Source organism: Propithecus coquereli, unplaced genomic scaffold, assembly GCF_000956105.1.
Source record: "Propithecus coquereli isolate 6110/MARCELLA unplaced genomic scaffold, Pcoq_1.0 Scaffold137, whole genome shotgun sequence".
NCBI lineage: Eukaryota > Metazoa > Chordata > Mammalia > Primates > Indriidae > Propithecus > Propithecus coquereli.
In genome coordinates this window covers 7,606,582-7,624,791 of record NW_012137969.1, presented here as the reverse complement: position 1 = coordinate 7,624,791, position 18,210 = coordinate 7,606,582, and the positions used below count along the sequence as shown (strand labels likewise).

Below are 18,210 nucleotides of genomic sequence, written 5' to 3'. Positions count from 1 at the left end.
GGGGAGGAGGGAGGAGGGGACGGGTATTTGCATACACCAAGAGTGCAATGCACACCACCCAAAGGATGGACATATTTGAAACTCGGACTTAGGGGGCGAGGGGGGCGGGGAGGGGCAAGGGCAACATACGTAACCTAAACATCTGTACCCCCATAATATGCTGAAATAAAAAAAATAAAAAAAAAGAACCGTGCTGAGGCCGGGATCAATTCTAACAATCTGTGCCTTTGGTGCATATCTATTGAGGATGTCCCCACAGAAAGGGAGTTGAACGCCCCATCCTGCTTCTGCACCTGAGCAGCACGCGGGCGTCAGTCGGCAGGACCAGTGAGGCCTTCCCAGGGGAGGACGAGACCTGATAACAGGGTTCCAGGGGCGACCAGTCTGACCAGGTCTGGAAAACAGGAGCTGCTGGAGGGGAGAGGCCAGGCCCTTCTTGGGGGAAGCACCTTTGCCCCAGGCCCTCTCACTTGTCCTTCTCAGTGGATTTGGATGATTTTCAGTACAAGATAAGATTGTTTATGCCTCAGTTCTGTTTACTTTATGGATACATTCACCAGGAAACCACTTTGGGGACACACAGAGAGAGAAGGTTGAATTCTGTCAGGCTGGTAATTTTGGAAATTGCTATTTTGGAAGGTTTGAGGTACCAGTTGTTTGAATTCATCCCGTAACCCAGGCGGTTGATTTCAGCCTGGTGTTCAGCACATCCTTTTTGTTTCTAAGCATAGTCTTGGACCTGTTAGGCAAATAATGCTTAAAAATGCTAAAAATTTAGGTAAAGAAATACACATATGTACTTTGACATGGAAATCCTGTGGCATTAGGGATTCTGTCGATCCTGTGGCCCTGCCCACCCACGTGAGTGAAGTCGTGTGCGAGCACCGTCGCAGCACCTGCCTGCTGCAGCAGCAGGTGGGCTAGTAAATGCAGTTGTGCACTCGCAGACGTCACAACTACCTGTCTGTGCTCCAGGGGAAAAAGTCAAAACAAACAGAATGAAAAACCATTTTTAAAAAATAGTCCTGAGCTCATATCCACATGTCCGAGCGTGGATGGGTGCAGGCTTCCCGTGGAGCAGCTGCGTGGTGCGTTTCAGGACACTAGATGCCAATGCCTGGTGGCCCAGTGATTTATCCTAGCATTTATCCAAGTTAAGCAATCAGAGATGTATAAGAATATTTACATACAAAGATGTCCATCATAGTGTTAGTTATAAGAACGTTGGAGACAGTTGGGTCAGTAAATTCTAATGCTCTATTCCATGTGGCTAAAGTCATCCTCTAGAGTCTTCTCTGGTTTTCTAGGGCATGTCTGGCCAGTGGAACATCCTGTGGTAACAGACACTCTCTGTGCTGTACAGTAGCCACTGGCCACATATGGTTATCGAGCACTTGAAATGTGGCCAGTACCACTAAGGAACAGAACGGTCCGTTGCATTTAAATTTAATGAACTTAAATTTAAAGAGCCATATGTTCTAGCAGCTACTGTACTGGAAAGTACAATTCTAGAGTCTGGAATAAGAGTTGGCAAACCTTTTTCTGTAAAAGGCCAGATAGTGTTTTAGTTTTGCAGGCCACGTAGTGTCTGTCACAATTGTTCCTCTCTGCCGTCACTGTGTAAAAGCAGCCGTGGGACAGCGGTAAGTGAATGAGGCTGTGTCCTAGTAAGACTTTATTTATAAAGATAGGCAGCAAGGTCAGATTCGGCTTGTGAGCCGCAGTGTGCTTACCCCTGTTCTAGAAGGATTTTATGTCTGCTTTATTACGGACAGAAAAACAGCTTCAGAACCTCATACAGTCACCTGCTGCATAACTGTGTTTCAGTCAACTACAGACCACGTAATATGACAATAGTCCCGTGAGATTATTATACTGTGTTTTTAGTGTAGGTTTTCTATATTTAGATACATAAATACTTACCAATGTCTTAAAACTGCCTACAGTGCTCAGTAACATGCCGCACAGGTGTGTGCCTGGGAGCAGTAGGCTAGCCCATCCAGCCTGGGTGTGCAGTAGGCTAGACCACGTGGCCTGGGCATGTGGCGGACTATGCCAGCTAGGTCTGTGTACGTGCACTCGAGGGTGTCCACACAAGGGCAGAGTCACCTAACAACGCATTTCTGTCATGCGTCCCCACCATGTAGCGATACATGACTGTACCAGTACGGTCCAGTACTTCCCTGAAAGCATCCTGTAGTCCCACATGTCTGTGGAGCTGGTCTGCTGCAGTGGTAGCAGGTCCCACCCCACCCACTCCTGACTGCGTGTTTCCCTCATTCCACAAACTTTCCACAGTGGGTGTGTCATCCATCAGAAAGAAAAGGTGAGCTTTTTGGGCTTTTTGTTTGTTTTTTACAAAATTATGATAAGCTCATTTAAACAGACGAGAATTTGAATGGTTTGGAACTCATTCTTGAATATAGCATAAAAACAGAAAAAGTAACGAGTATGTTGTAAATGGGGTCTCATGGTACAAACTGTTCTTTTTATTAAAACATACACTTTAAATTCTTTTTTTTTTTTGAGACAGGGTCTCACTGTATTGCAGGGGCTTGGCATCAGCCTAGCTCACTGTATCCTCAAACTCTTGGGCTTAAGCAATCCTCCTGCCTCAGCCTCCTGAGTAGCTGGGACTACAGGCACGTGCCACCACACCCAGCTAATTTCTTTCTATTTTTTGTAGAGAACGGGATCACTCTTGCTTAGGCTAGTCTCAAACTCCTGGCCTCAAGCGACCCTCCTGCCTCGGCCTCCCAGAGTGCTGGGATTACAGGAATGAGCCACCGCACCCAGCCCATACCCTTTAAATTCTGACACATCATAGTTACATTTCTATCTTTAGAATTGTTTTGAATTTTTAATATCAAAATCTTTTAATCAAAATCCTTGAAGACTTTCTTGTAGAAATTGACAAACTGATTCTAAAATTTACATGGAAATGCAAAGGATCTAGAGCAGCCATAACTTTGCGTAGCAGAGTTGAGAGACTGGCACTCCCTGGTGTAGAGACTTTACTGTGTAGCTACGGTGATGGAGACGGGGTGATGTTGGCAGGAGGACAGATGAGTGGGACAAAAGAGAGTCCAAAAGCGACCCCCACACACAGAAAACTGACCTCTGGCAGGTTCCAAGGCAATTTAGTGGAGAGGGGATAGTCTTTCAGTAACAATGCTGTAATAATTGGGTTATCCATATGCCAAAAAGTGAACTTGGATCCATACCTCATATGATATGCAAAAATTAGCCCAAAATGCATCCAAGACCTAAAGGTAAAACCTAAAACTGTCACACTAGGATAAAAAACCTTTGTGACTCAGGATAGGCAAAGCTTTCTTAGATACGTCATTAAATGCACACTCCATAGAAGGGTAAGGTGATAAATCGGACTTAATCAGAATAGAAATGTTTGCTCTGCCAAAGACATTGTTAAGACAATGAAAAGACAAACCAAAGACCGAAGAAGATAGGTGGAAATTATTTATACATATGAGGATTTGTCTCCAAATTACAGTAGAACTCTTGGAACTCAGTAAGAAAACAATTCAATTTTTTAAATGGACAGAAAAAAGATTTGAAAAGACACTTCAAGAAAGATGACATAGACAGCAAATAGGCACCTGAAAAGGTGCTCGTTGTCATTAGTCATCTGGGCAAAGCAGGTTAACACCAGAGGGAAATACACTGTACCTTCTCAGTCTCGGTTCACCTGAAGACTGACTGTGCCGAGTGCTGGTGAGGACAGGAGAGACCGGAACTCTCACCTGCTGCTGGTGGGGCGTGGAGCAGTGCAGCCGCCTTGGGAAAAGTTACACGTACACCTGCGTCTGGTCCAGCCGTTTCACAGCTGGACACTTGCCTGGGCAGCGTGAGAGCACGTGTCCACACAGAGACCTCACACGAACGGTCACGGCAGGGTCGTTTGTAATAGCCCCAAACTGGAAACAGCTCCAGCGTTCATCGCAGACGAGTGGGTGAGGAAACTGGCACATCCGCATCACAGAGTACTTCTCAGCACGAGGAGGAATGGAAGCACGCTATAGCACGCTATAACACGCTGTTAGATGGGTGGGTCTCAGAATGATAGTGTACAGTGAAAAGCCAGACCAGAAGGAGTGTCTGCCACACGGCTCCACTCACATAAAATTCCAGGAGGTGCAGCCTGACCTGCGGTGACAGAGGCAAGTCCGTGGTCGTGGAGGTATGAGGGTGAGTGGGTGGCCGTGTGAGAGAGGCCCAGGAAACTTGGGGTGATGGTGTTTTTGCAGGTGTGTCCCTGTGTCAAACGTACCAATTTTGTGTAGCTCGCTATGTGTCACTCACACCTCTGTAGAGCTGTAAATATTTTAAAAAACTATGGCACTTATGGCTTCGTTTCTATCTTGAGAGTTGTTTTGGATTTTTAAGATCTCAAACTGGTAGGTGCACTTTAAATGAGGTCTGTAATAAATTACTTTTCTTGCCAGTCGTTGAGGTTTTGTTTTTGAATTTCTCGTTTTATTTTTTGATTTTTTTCACCCCCTAGAGAGCCGTCCTGTGCTGGGCTGTCGGGAGCTGGTGTCCAGGAACCTGTCCAAGGTCCTCCCCGCCCTCTGCCGAGACATCTCCGATTGGGTGGTGGCGACCAGGGTGAAGGCAGCGCAGCTGCTGCCGGTGCTACTGCTCCACGCCGAGGACCACGTCACGCAGCACCTCGAGGTGGTCCTGAGGACACTGCTCCAGGCCTGCGCGGATGAGGAGGCAGCCGTGGTCAGCAGCGTGAGTTGCCTTGTTCTGGTCGTGTTCACGGAGACCTGACTCGAGCTAGTGCAGTCCCCACTGTGGATGAGCAGGCCTGTCCTGATGATAGGCAGATGGGTTATGTCGTCACCACCACAGCTGAGAAGTGGCGTGCTCCCCTCACCCCTAGGTCGCCCACCTGGGTGACTGCTGGCCTGTTTCTGTCCTGTAAATGACAGTGTGTTGAAGGTGAATCTTCTGTGCTTGTCTCCAGGCACAGTCGGGTGTGTGATTCTGTGTGAGTGTCCTGTGAACCTGTCGTTCACCAGACACAGTAGCTGCATCCCAGGACCGGGCTGCTACAGAGACGGAGACCCTGGGAGTTCAGCTTCCTTGTGTGGGGCGTTTGGGCCCTTCCCAGCCTGTGAGGACTGTGGGTGACCCAGGCAGACGCTCCGGCAGCCCCAGGTGTCCAGCCGGTTGTTGTCCCTGGTGCCTTCCTCTTTTTCCCGGCCCATTGACAGCTGTATTGGAGGTTAGCGCCCTGGCGCTCATGTGGATAAGAGCAAGGGAACCTCACGTCCAGCCCACACCCTTCTCATGTGACTGTCAGAGCGAGGCCACCACGTGCAGACAGGAGCTACCTGTGAGCACGCTCTGGTGCTTGGGGGAATGACTAAAGCTTTTACTGGAGGTTTTAGTCCAAAATACCCTTCTCATCTTAAATCTCAGATTCCATCGCACAGAAACTTTTGCTAATAGGTTTGGTTTTTACTGTTCTAGGTCACCGTTACTGATTTAGAGTAAATGTTGCAATTTGCACATTTTAGAAAAAAGCCATTTTAAGCCTGTTCTTTACATGGCATGAGTTGTTTGATTTTTTTCTACTTTTCAAAAACTATCATCAATTTAAAATTGTCGTATATAATCCTTTATGTGGCATATAACTTCAATTTTTGGATATCAGGTTTGTCACTCTAGCAGCCAAACTTTGTGCAAGTTTTCTTTTTTGTTAACCATATCCTTCCATACGAAACTTTTGAACTTCTGTTCGATGTTATCCTGTATCCCCCAATCTGATTTTACACAGGACAGGATGACTAAGTGATGGTTAGCATCAGCGAACGTTCTGTGATATAGGCCGGGGCTGGTGGGGATGTCAGCCACACAGGCTGACTTGGAGAGAGAACGTGCCATACCACGGTCCATGGAGGGTGTGTTCCGGGTGAACCCAGTTAAGAGTAGCTGCAGCGGGTTCCCCAGCACGGGCCCTCTGGGGACTTAGTGGAATTAGACACGAACGCCACAGTGTGCAGGCCACCCGCTGCTCTGCGAGCACCATGCCCGAGCCAGAATTCTGTGAGACTTTGGAACTTTCTAGAGAAATAACCCATAGTTTTAGTTGGATTTTCAAAAGGATTTATTTCTCTACCAAATAATAAAGCCACTGTCCCCAGACACTGGACACACCTCAGCACAATCTCCGATGGCTGCAGCCGCTGCTGTTTGAACCAGCGCCTCTGTGCTCCCTTTCCACTGTCTGGGATGCATGAGCCTGTCTCGGGGGCTGGCACACGCCTAGGGACCTGGTCCTGATGTGTTAACTAACGGTAGTTCTTGGAAGAAGGGGGCCCAGCCAAGTAAGTTTGGGAAACATTAGTTTAAACACAGTTAAGGTTTCTTTGTTATAGGACTGTTCAGAGTGTCTCGTGCATGGCCAGCCTCCGAGCACGTGGTCTGCAGGGCACCTTCAGGACTGAGGTTCCGCGGTGGTGTGCACGGGGCAGCCTATGGCTCAGGGCCGCGGTGAGGGTGGGCAGAAGGCAGGCTGGTCTCCGCGCGGGCCCTGCTGTAGTGGGTAGGCCAGGGCCCTCGCGGGGGCCGGGCTGCCTGGCCTCAGCCTCCCAGGCCCTTCCTGACAGATGGTTGGTGTTGTGACTTCAGTGTTGTGGTTTTTACTTTTTATATGGAAATCCTTATCCACATAAAAACAGAGAGAGCCCTGTGTCGAGCCCAGGAGCTGTCCCAGCTTCACCCACTGTCATTGTTGTGCTGTCCCATCCTGGGTCACGGTGGGGCCTTGGAAGCAGATCGAGCCCTTGACTGATTCTGCCTGAGTGTCAAAGGCCTTTTCTTTCTCACTCGGGTGCAGGGCCACAGCCACACCTAAAGCTAGGCGAGTGACGGTTCCCGCATGTGTCCAACACCCGGTCCAGTTTCCTGGGTCTTTTTGCCACAGGTTGGTTCACGTTGAGATCTGATCACTGTTTTCCCTCTTCCGCTGAGTGACATGCCAGGGAATGGGGGCCGGGACCCACCTGGCATTTCGAGCTTTCTGTGCCCACCATGACAACACTGGCCTTTCCTCTTTCTTTGTCCTGTTGAGGGGTGTGTGGTCTCCTGGGTTCCAGCGACTTCAGCTGTAGAGCATGTCAGATTTCCACCTCCACCTCCCCCACCAGGCCCAGCTCTGTGGACCCAGAGCCGGGACAAGTCACAGCGGCGTGAAGGGGAAGAGAGGGGGAGAGGTGGAGAGACAGGGAGGAGGAGAAACCCGGCTGGGACCTCTGTGCCACGGGAGCCCTCAGAGCCAGGTCGGGTGGTCAGGGTCCAGCCTGGCCACTCCTGCTGGCGTCCTCTGCTCTGCACACGCAGGGGCTCCAACAAGTAGGAGTTGGGGGTCAGGGGCAGCAGGTAGACAGAGTGAGTTCTCATTTTTTTGTTTTGTTTTTTGGGGGTTCTTTTAGTTTTTTGTTTAGCTTTCTATTTTGAAATAGTTACAGATTCCCAGGTAGTTGGACAGCGAGCACAGAGAGGTCCCTGTGCCCTTCCCCCCCCACCCCACCCCGCCCAGGGCCTCCATCTGCATGACTGTCAAAGCCAGGAGCCCACTGGTGCGGGCTGCTGGCCCACGCAGGTGCCTGGCCCCACCACAGAGCTGCTCCGCAGCCCTTTCTACTCACCCCCTCCTGGCAGCCATTGGTCTGTTCTCATCTCTGTGTAGTGTGTGGCCTTGGGGACTGGCTTTTGTCGCTCATCACAATGCCCTGAGACCAGCCCCCATTGTTGCATGGATCAATAGTTGTTCCTTTTCATAGCTGAGCAGGTTTCCAGGGCACGGAGATGCTGGTGTGTGTTTATCTGTTTGTTAATAAGACGTTTAGGTCACTGGTATCGGAGGAGGGTTACATGGAGGGAGCCCAGCTGCTGGGACGTGGCCTCCCATGAGCCAGGCCCTCGCTGCCTCGAACCATGCGTCCTATGCACTGGCCTGGGGCCTTCTCCCATGGGAGTTCTAAGGGACACAGGATGAGTGTGCTGAGTGCTCATGAGAGCACGATTTCCCACTCAGGCTGTCTCTGGTGGGCAGGCAGCCCTGCCAGGCCAGGCCTGAGGGGCGTAGAGCAGGTGGTGTTCTCAGACCTTCAGCTTCCTCATGTTTCCCTCTCGCAGTGCACAAGATCCGCAGAGCTGATCGGGACGTTTGTCAGCCCGGAGGTGTTCCTGAGGCTGATCTTGGCAACACTGAAGAAGTCGCCCTCCCCCTCCAGCCTCTTGGTGCTGGCATCTGCCATTCAAGGCTGCCCCCGGGAAGCCCTCCAGCCGCACGTGAAGGTCATCACCACAGAGCTGGCACAGCCCCGTGTCTGCCAAGCATCTGAGAACGTAAGAGCACATGGGAGAGGGCGGGAAGCAGAGCACCGAGGTGTCTCCGCACAGTGCTGAGTGTTGTTCCTGACAGCGGCCATCAGTCTGGCCCGGTGCCGTGTCCGTGCCAGGCCCACTGCATAGCCTGGATGCTTATGCCAGTGGCCTCTTGTGTAGGGACCTCGTTCTGCTCTGTCCAGCACTGTAGCCACTGGCCACAAGTGGCCATTTAAGTTAATTACAATTTCTCCTTCTTGGTCGCCCAGCCACATCTCACATGTGGGCCAGTGGCTGCCTTGTTGGACAGCTCAGGACAGAACACGCGTGCTCTGAGGGAAGTTCTACTGGACCGTGTTGTTGCAGGTGGTCCCAGGGCCTGTGACTGGCACTGAGGGCAGCCGTGCCTACCACTCCTGAGAGACAAGGCGCACAGCTTGCCCGTGGGTCTGTGCCTGGTCTCAGTGGTCACTGGGAGATCATTCTGCACCAACATCACTCGGCAGCTAATGCGCTTAAAGTAGCCAACCTGATGTTTGCCAAACACATTTGTTTCGTTTTAAATTGAGCAGTAAATCCATTACATCTGAAGCTGAAACAACCTAGATAGTTGGGCTTAATCATTTGGAATAATTTATAATTGTTTTTTACTGAAGAAAAAATAATGACTGGTTTTTGTTTGGCTGTGATGGGCGTAACCCCTGTCCCTTAGCGCTAGGCTGTGCGCTGACCTTCCTGCAGTTCCAGAGCATGAGGGTCTGCCCCACCCGCCATCCTCTGCAGTGACGGGGCTGGCGCTCGCTGCAGCTTAGTAGTTACGGCCACAAAGCTGGGGGGCAGCTCTGCACTCAGCTTGTCCCTGTCTTTTGTCAAGGCCCTTTCTGCCCTTAAAACGAGAGGGCGGCACAGTTCACAACCGTGTTTGTAAACCATTTTAATAAACCTGTAGGACCGTCTCTAAAATGCACAGAGGGAGATCGAGCTGCAGTCTCGGGAGAATGGGGTAGGCTGTCCACATGTGGTGTTTGCAGCCCCATTTCAGCTTTTCCCAAAATTCATTTCTAACATATCATCGAATCTATGTAAGTTCCGCATTTTTACTCACAGGTGGTTCCGAGAGTGATTCTGATTCCTATATATAGATTTGCTAGCCAGAAGCATTCTTTTCTAGAAGGCTATAACTTGAAAATATATGTAAGTATTTAATTGTGTATTTTACAAACTTTATAGCAAAGAAAATGTGATTTTCGTATCTTAATGTTGGCTACAGAAAAATCTAATCACCTGATCTAGCAAGTTCAGGTCCTGTGTTTGACCCCTCCTCTTCCACTTTTTATTGAGGAAAATTTACTCAGTCTTTTAGAGGAAGAGAGACCCTTCTGACCAAGTCCAGTCACACCTAAGGGTCCCTGGTGAAGCCAGCCCTACATCCTTCCAGAGTATGAATGTATTCTAGCCTTTTGGCCAGGCTAAGGAACCAGCTGTCATAAAATCCCAAGGCATACGTTTTACTCCTTTCTTTCCTTTTTTTTTTTTTTTTTGATAGAGTCTTGCACTGTCACCTGGGCTAGAGTGCTATGGTGGTCAGCCTAGCTCACAGCAACCTTAAACTGCTGGGCTCAAGCGATTCTCCTGCCTTAGCCTCCCAAGTAACTGGAAGTACAGGCGTGCACCACCATGCCTGGCTAATTTTTTTATTTTTTGTAGAGACAGGGTCTCAATATGTTGCTCAGGCTGGTCTCAAACTCCTGGACTCAAGTGATCCTCCTGCCTTAGCCTCCCAAGTGGCTGGGATTACAGGCGTGAGCCACCACGCCCAGCCTGTTTTACTCCTTTCTTAACACACTTAAATTTTTGGCAAGAAAGGGTGAACACCCTCAGGTCTCAGCCAGTCATCTGTTTCGGAGTCAAGCACAGCTCTGTGTTCTTTTTCGTGGCAGGGTTGGGGGAGACACACACACTTTGTTTATATAATGCCATTTGGGAAATAGTTTATGTTTCCCACAATTATTTTTCAGTAGCTGTAAGAAGAGGTTAAGATATAGCAAGATACAGCATTCCTCTTTCAAGAATAAACTGAAATTTTTAAAAATCCTGTTTTAGGCAAAATGAAGTTCATGAAGATGTATTCTAGATCTGTATTCAGATTCTGCAAATCTGACTCAAACTATATCTTTGTGGTTAGCAGGAATTTGGCTTTTTAGTAAAAGTTGCTTCCCCAGGTGTCCTGGGCTGAGCATTGGGCCTGGAGCGCAGCTGAAGGGACCCTGCTCCTCCCTGTTTAGTGACAGATGACTGAACACGACATGGCTCATCAATTTCTGCCTGACTACGGAAAAGCAAAGTTCAGGGATAGCGTTGCTGTTACTGGAAATATGAAAGTCTCTAGTACTTTATCTAGTGAATTAAAGTTTTTACGATCTTAGATAACATTGTTTCAGGAGCAAAAAATATTGAGTATTATTTCTTGCCGTATCTTTTTTTCTTTTTCATTCTCTGGGTGTGTGTAGGCAGACATTGAACAGTCTCTGGTTAAATATAGAGAAGTCTATAAATGTGAAGCCTCGTTGCTTCCTCAGAGATGTTGCCGTATTCGCAGCGCGAGGGCGGCACTTGCTGTGAGGACACAGGGTTCTCATGCGCCCAGCATGCGGGCGTGTAGCAAGCAGCTCAGCAAAAGCAGTGGCCCATGTCTTCTAAAAGACTATTCCTTTTGATTTGAACTAAAAAATGAAAGCTCCTTAAATTGATATTACAAGTCATTCTAGAAATTTGCCAAGATCGTATCCTCAGAAATCAATCAATCAGTCCAGGTGTAAAAGAAATTGGGCCGTGAGAAAGTAAAGGCTGGAATAAAAACATAGACCGGTGGCTTGTCCTGGGAGTTGGGGCACCCAGTGCTCCCCATCAGTGGTGGGGGGCGCCCAGTTCTTCTAAGACACGCCGCACAGGTCTGCACCTTCAATGGGTTGGGAGCGCAGGGTCTGGGAGTGCGTGGACCAACTGCTGTCATGCAGTGAGCATTTTTTGTTTAAACTTGGTGCTTTCTGTATATCACTGGTGAATGAGTCACAGGATTGTAGAACTGATTGAGAAATTTAGGACCAATCCACTGTCTAGCCACATAGCAAACTTTTTTGAACTCATATCCGCATCAGTAAGAACAAAGTTTAACCATATACTTTCAATATATATGCACTTGTTTGTAAATCGTATTTATAAAGTGTGTACACGACCACTATCCTGACTCATTCTGACTTTACGAAACATAAAGGAGTCCTGTTAGAGGGTGTCATAAGAAGTAAATACAGGCTGGGTATGGTGGCTCACGCCTGTAATCCCAACACTCTGGGAGGCTGAGGCGGGAGGATCCCTTGAGCCTAGGAGTTCCAGACCAGCCTGAGCAAGGGCAAGACCCCGTCTCTACAAAAGTAGAAAAATTAGCCGGGGGTGGTGGCCACACATGTAGTCCCAGCTACTTGGGAGGCTGAGGCAGGAGGATTGCTTGAGCCCAGGAGTTTGAGGCTGCAGTGAGCTATGATGACACCACTGTGCTCTACCCAGGGTGACAGAGCGAGACTCTGTTTTTTTGAGTTTTTTTGAGACAGAGTCTTGCTCTGTCACCCGGGCTAGAGTGCCATGGCATCAGTCTAGCTCATAGCAACCTCAAACTCCTAGGCTCAAGTAATCTTCTGTCTCAGCCTCCCGAGCAGCTGGGGCTACAGACATGCGCCACCATGCCTGGCTAATTTTTTCTATATGTTTTTAGTTGTCCAGCTAATTGCTTTCTATTTTTAGTAGAGACAGGGTCTTGCTCTTGCTCAGGCTAGTCTCGAACTCCTGACCTTGAGCGATCCTCCTGCCTCGGCCTCCCAGAGTGCTGGGATTACAGGTGCGAGCCACCGTGCCTGGCCAAGACTCTGTTTTTTAAAAAAAAAGAAAAAAAGTAAATACAAGTAGAAGCCTTGGAAATTCCTCTTGGGTTCCCTGGCATGCACCTCCCCTGCAGGCTGCGGCCTCCCCAGTGAGTAGTGGCAGCAGCTAAAGCAGGATGGGCAGTGATTTCACAGGCCCACCTCTGGAGCAGAGTTGAGACATTGCCCCATCGATCAGGAAGCATCTCTGAACCATAGAATTGTGTTTGTTTTTTGTTAAAACTTAATATTACAGAAATATTCAAAAATACACAGAAGTAGGAAGAACAGCAGAATGAGCTTTCACGCACCTGACCCTGGCTTCGATAGTTACCAACTCTTTCGAGTTGCTCTCACATCTGCTTGTGCCACTTTTTTTTTTTTTTTCACTTTGTTGGGGGTGAGGAGAACTCTGCCGCGTTGTAAAGCAAATCTAAGATGTGCTGTCATTTCACTTGCAAATACCACAGCATGTCTTGCTGCCATGTAAGAACTTTTTAAAATATTAATGTAACTAAAGTACCATTAAGCATTTCAGAAAATGAGTGTGAATCCCCCCCAGTCTATGTTCTGTCTCCCATGCTGTCCCAAACACGCCCTTAACGTGGTCTGTGTGCCCAAATCCATAGCCTGGAGCCTGGGATTATCACAGTGGCTCTGTCCCCATCACCCATGAGCCTTGGGGGTGGGATGGGGGCTGAGGCCTGACCCTGCACTGCTCTCTTCCCAGGACCTTTACCTGGAGCGCCTGCTGCTGTGTGTGCAGGCCCTCATCTCCGTGTGTTGCGAGAACTGCTGCAGCTGTGGCTTGCAGCTCCTGGAAGTGCTGGTGACCATCATGGCTGCCTCAGGTGCCACCAGCCTCAGTGACAAGGTAAGGCTGATGGCGCCTGCCGCTGCGCGGCCTGGTGGAGCTCACACCTGGGAAGGCCGTGTACAGCGATACAACCGTCTCCCATAAACCTCCTCCTCGGTACCTGCCTGAGCTGAGCAGCAAGGATGGAAGAGCTGTCCTGAGGTAGCCTTTGGGGATGTCCCCGCACCCGCCAGCGCATGTTAGCGTCTGGCTTGAAGACAAATGTTTAATCTCGGAGTCGGTGGCAAAGAAGCAAACAAGAAACAAGACTGTCGTAGTGTTTAAACCCGTGCTTTGGGGTGGGGCTTTAAAGAATGTGTGTGTGTTACTGAACATCTGGAGAGAGAATACTGCGTGATTTTCCTACTGTGATTGCCTTACAGAATTATTTCTGTTCCATTGGCTCTATATTTATGCTTAAAATTCTTTTTACCCCAAATTGCCCATGGGCTCCCAGGGCCATCTGGAGACCGGGTATCTCACTGCTCCTCCTGGAGCTGAGACTTGGTTTCTCTGGATAGCATCAGTCAGAGTCTCTTTGGGATATTTTAGGCTGAAAGCTCCAAAGGGAACCTTGAGTCAGGGAGGCCTGCTCCCTCCCTCTCCCTTCTTGGGGCCTCTCTAACCTTAGTTTTATTTCTCTCTCTAAAAACGGCCTTTCCAAAGGGCATGTGTCTTAGCTGACAGCTCGTCACTGGTAGGGCTGTAAATACCAGCAAAAGCGGAGTCTTCGCTGAGCTCCTGAGTGGCCGCAGGACTGGCTAGTCTGCAGAGCAGCCCCTGGCCTCGGAGTCGGGCCACAAGGGAGCCTCGAGCACTTGATGTCCTTGGACCACAGGAGAAAGGCGCGGGTTTCAGGGTGGCTGGCCAGCTCATCTCTAGTCACCTCCCACCCTCCACCCCTCCAGACCAGCGCTGGCTGGGTGAAAGCCGAGACAGGAAGGCGAGGCCAGTCCTGGGGGATGTGGTCTTCATTCAGCTCCTCAGGTCCCCCCCCCAGCCCCAGAGCCACTTGTCCTCCACTGGCTTTGTGTAAACCCAGGGCCGGCATGTGATGTTCCGTAGACAGTTTGCCCGTTTCATCGTCCGACGCACAAACAGCATTAACACGCGTGGGAACCAAGGCCACAGCTCTGCTGCCTGCAGCCCATGCTCTCCCCCGAGGGTTTCCGTGGTACAGCCCCCTCCTGGTGGAATGTTCCTGATGGGCCTGAGTGGTTCCTACCCTAAGATGAGGCTCCAGGAGGAAGTTTGAGCCTTAACAATGGCAATCATCTCAACCTTTGATTTTTACTTCCAGGCTCGGGAGGCAGTGGCTGCGCTGGCCACAGTGGAGAGCGTCAGCGGCAGCCAGGACCTGTATCGCAAGCACATGGGCCCCCTGCTGGAGCGCTTGACCGCGTCACACGGTGACTGGACTGTGCACTCTCCAGAGCTTGCGCAGTTCAGCGTGGTCGTCTCTCAGTCAGGTGAGTCCCCATGGGGCTGCGGCCGCCGTCATCGCAGACACAAGAGGTTTCTGCGTGAACCAGAACTAACTGAGCTATTTTTAACTGAGGCATATTTTTTAAAAATAGCTGATAGTCACTCTTGCTTATGGAGAACAAGCATTTTAAGGAACAAAACCTTTTAAAATGCTAAGAACATCATATTAAAGACTGTGACATGGCTCTTTAAAGTGTGCCCGGGCACACATTTTTTATGTTAAACCTTGAAAATGTGATTTTTCATGGCCTCTTTTGTAGTCTGTATTCTTCAAATACATCTAAATTTTATTGCAGAATTTAGCACATCCAACCAAAGTGGTCTTTTGAGCATGTGAGGTAGAAGGACGTGGCCCCAGCCCCTCTGAAACTTCAACATTTTATCAGTTCTCCATGAGCTTCCAAATTCGGGCACTTCCTGAAATGAACAGTGTGACTTTATGATACTTTATTACAGATGTAGAATGCACACTTCAGATTTTAGTGAAGTTTTCCTTAAAGAAATTGTGATTTATTGTTTCCAAGTAACTATAAACATGTCGAGTGCAATAGTTTTTTCTTCACTTGCTTCTGTGATTCTGTCGTGCGCCGCACCCTCGCACACCTCTGAGTGGTGTCACCACCCCTTTCTGGTTGTATAAAGTGCTGTGATTACGCTCTGGGTCTAAGGATACATCCTATTAATGTGTGACTCCTGCACATCACAGAGATTGGTCGTCGCTGTTGGAGGCGGCCCAGGACCTGCCAGAGGGTTGGTCTTGATGGCCTAGTACTGAAGCCCAGGTGAAAACCCAAAATTACTCTTCTCAAGTGCAGTCGAGACCATGTTTCCATATTAAAAAAGAAAATGCTAATGATTGTTAACAGTATTGCACACTGTTGTGCCAGGCACTGTCCTAACTGCTTCACCAACAGCATTACATCCTCATCGCTGTTCTGTGGTAGGAACTATTGACCCCTTTTCATTGACGAGGACACTGGGGCGCAGAGAACTTCACTGACCTGCCCAGGGGCACACAGCTGATAGACGGGCAGGACCCCAAACCCTCCATCACCACCCTCCATGTCTCTTGGAGAGGGGGGCCCAGTGTGTTTAATTTTGTGTTTTTACTGAGTGTCACCCATAATGATCTCACAAATCACATTACTCCAGTCTTCACAGGTCAGATAACCCGGTGAGCAGACCCTGGGGCCAGCCTTGCAGCGAGGACTTGCACTCATTGCGCCTGCAGTGGTCTCACTAAGATTTGATATTTCTATTTCAAGTTTTTCTTATGGTGTTGGTATAACTGATTGGCAACTTGGAAAACAAATTTGTCTGGGCCCACGTCTCATGTCACACACCAAAAATCAGGAGAACTGGCAGCACCCTGCCCAGGGACAAGAGCTGGTCGCAAAACTGTGAGTCATTAACCCAGCGATTATCTTCTCAGTTCCTTCTATGCACACACGTGTGTGCAAAATCTCAAAGGAAATATAACATGATGTTTCCAACACAGAGTCCTGGGAGTACAGATGATTTTTGTTTTCTTCTTCCTTCTTTATTTTTCTATGTTTTCCAAGTTTTCTATAATGAACATGTACTACTGTAATAAACAGACAAGACACAAGGATTAAAATAACTTTTTTAAATACAAGAAATTTTTCATTAAGCTTATTTTCAGAAGTTCTATGAGAAGATAAGTTTAAATTTAATTATTTTAAACATACAGAAAGGGAGAACCACAAAGGAAAGATAGAGACTTGACTGTGTATATCCGGAACCAAAACAGAAGGAAAGTAGCCTTCAGAAAACATTTGTGGTAAATGTGGCAGCGTAAGATCTCTGTTAAAATAGAGCTTACACAAAACGAGGATAAAAGCATTAACCCCCAAACAAATAGGCAAAATATCTAGATTATATTTTTTAAAAAAGAGTGAATTCAACTCATACAGAGTGGGAAAATCTTCAGCCCTTCTAATAGTAAAGAAATACGAATTAAACACTGTCAGTGCCATGTTTGTAACCTAAAGTTGGGCCACACGCCAAAATCTCACGCTCCGTGTTGTCCAGGGGGAGCCTTGAGTGTTGCTGGCAGTGCCGTGAATGAGCATGGTTCTTTTGGAAAGCAGTTCGATAGTACGCTCTAGAATTGTCAGTGTATTCACACCCATTTATCTAGCAACCAAATTCTTGAGAATTGATCCTAAGGAAATAATTCTAATTATGGGAAAACCTACATACCCAAAATATTCAACAGGGCATAATTTGATACCAGGAATTGGAAGTGACCCAAGTACCTAACAGGAAGTTAAATACGTAAAGATGTTTCCATCAAAGAGATTCCCGGGCAGCTGTTAGAAATAGTTGTCCTACACCTGGTTCATAACACAGGAAAACACGCATGGTGTGGCCTGCAGGGAAAAGGAGACTGGGCGTGAGCAGGAAGGTCAGTGCTGGGGAGGCAGCCTTCAGCGTCGGTTTGGGGTTTCTCATGTTCCAGAAACAGTGGCCTGAGTCAAAGATAACCACCAGAGCCAGGGAAGGAGCCATCAGCCTGGCTCTTCCCCACAAGCTCCAGCAGTTGAGTGTCACCTGGGACTTCAGGCTCTTTTCTGTATTTGGGCCATAAAATGCATCTTGTTTTCAGTTTAAGATGTAGGGAGTGTTAAAAAGGCAAAAACGGTGTCAGAAGTCACAGGGCAGGAAAACCCTTAGTCCTGGGGCATCCGGCAGTGCTGGGTCAGATGTCCTGCCAAGGCTCTGGGTGCTGGTGTTCTGGGGAGGCCCCAGGAGCAGGTGTCAGGACCAGTGCGCAGGGCCCTTGGCTCTCAGGTCCAACCTCGAGTTAGAGCAGACACAGGCAGAGGCAGTGAGTGTGCTCTGAAAGGAGTCATGCCAGAGTAAACAGTGCAGATGACAGATGGTGCCAACGGAGAGGGACCCACATCCTTGGAGGTGGCCCAACCACGTCTGCCCAGCTGGGCCCCAAGCGCTACGTGCCCAGCTCCTCGTGGACGGGCAGAGGTGGCTCTCCTTTCAGTCACAGCACCTTCCTCTGTGGTCACATCCCCTCACACCCTGGGCCTGCAGGGAGGCAGTGCACATGTAGGACATCTATGGGGTGCCAGATGTGTCCTTACGTTGTGTTTTGTTGAGGTTTGCTGGGGGCGGAGGGGACACTCCTACAGTGGGCACACCACTGACGTCCGGGGTTCCTGTGGCATCAGCAGCACCATTTGGACAGGTGCCTGCACACATTACCCAGACAGGCAAGCAAGACCCAGAGAATCCAGGAACTTGTCGAAGAAGCTGGGGTTCTAGCCACATGCGGACACCACACACAGCTAAACAAACCGGCCTCAGCCTGGCCTTTAAAATTCTGAACTTTAACCTGGCTGTGGAAAATGTTTCACTGGATGTATTTCATTTTGAAAGGCAATTCTTAAAAAAACAGCAGTGATGGCCGGGCGCAGTGGCTCACGCCTGTAATCCTAGCTCTCTGGCAGGCCGAGGTGGGCGAATTGTTTGAGCTCAGGAGTTCGAAACCAGCCTGAGCAAGAGCGAGACCCCGTCTCTACTAAAAATAGGAAGAAATTAATTGGACAGCTA

General features: G+C 48.9%; 1 protein-coding gene across 1 annotated transcript in view; it reads left to right on the top strand.

The window, feature by feature from the left end:
• DNAAF5 (dynein, axonemal, assembly factor 5) overlaps nucleotides 1-18,210 on the top strand; it is a 51,388-nt gene that overhangs the window by 15,694 nt on the left and 17,484 nt on the right. Inside the window, exons 5-8 of the mRNA XM_012639083.1 lie at nucleotides 4,526-4,758; nucleotides 8,173-8,385; nucleotides 13,009-13,152; nucleotides 14,435-14,603. Coding sequence (XP_012494537.1) covers nucleotides 4,526-4,758; nucleotides 8,173-8,385; nucleotides 13,009-13,152; nucleotides 14,435-14,603 — 759 coding nt within the window. The remainder of the gene's footprint in view (nucleotides 1-4,525; nucleotides 4,759-8,172; nucleotides 8,386-13,008; nucleotides 13,153-14,434; nucleotides 14,604-18,210) is intronic.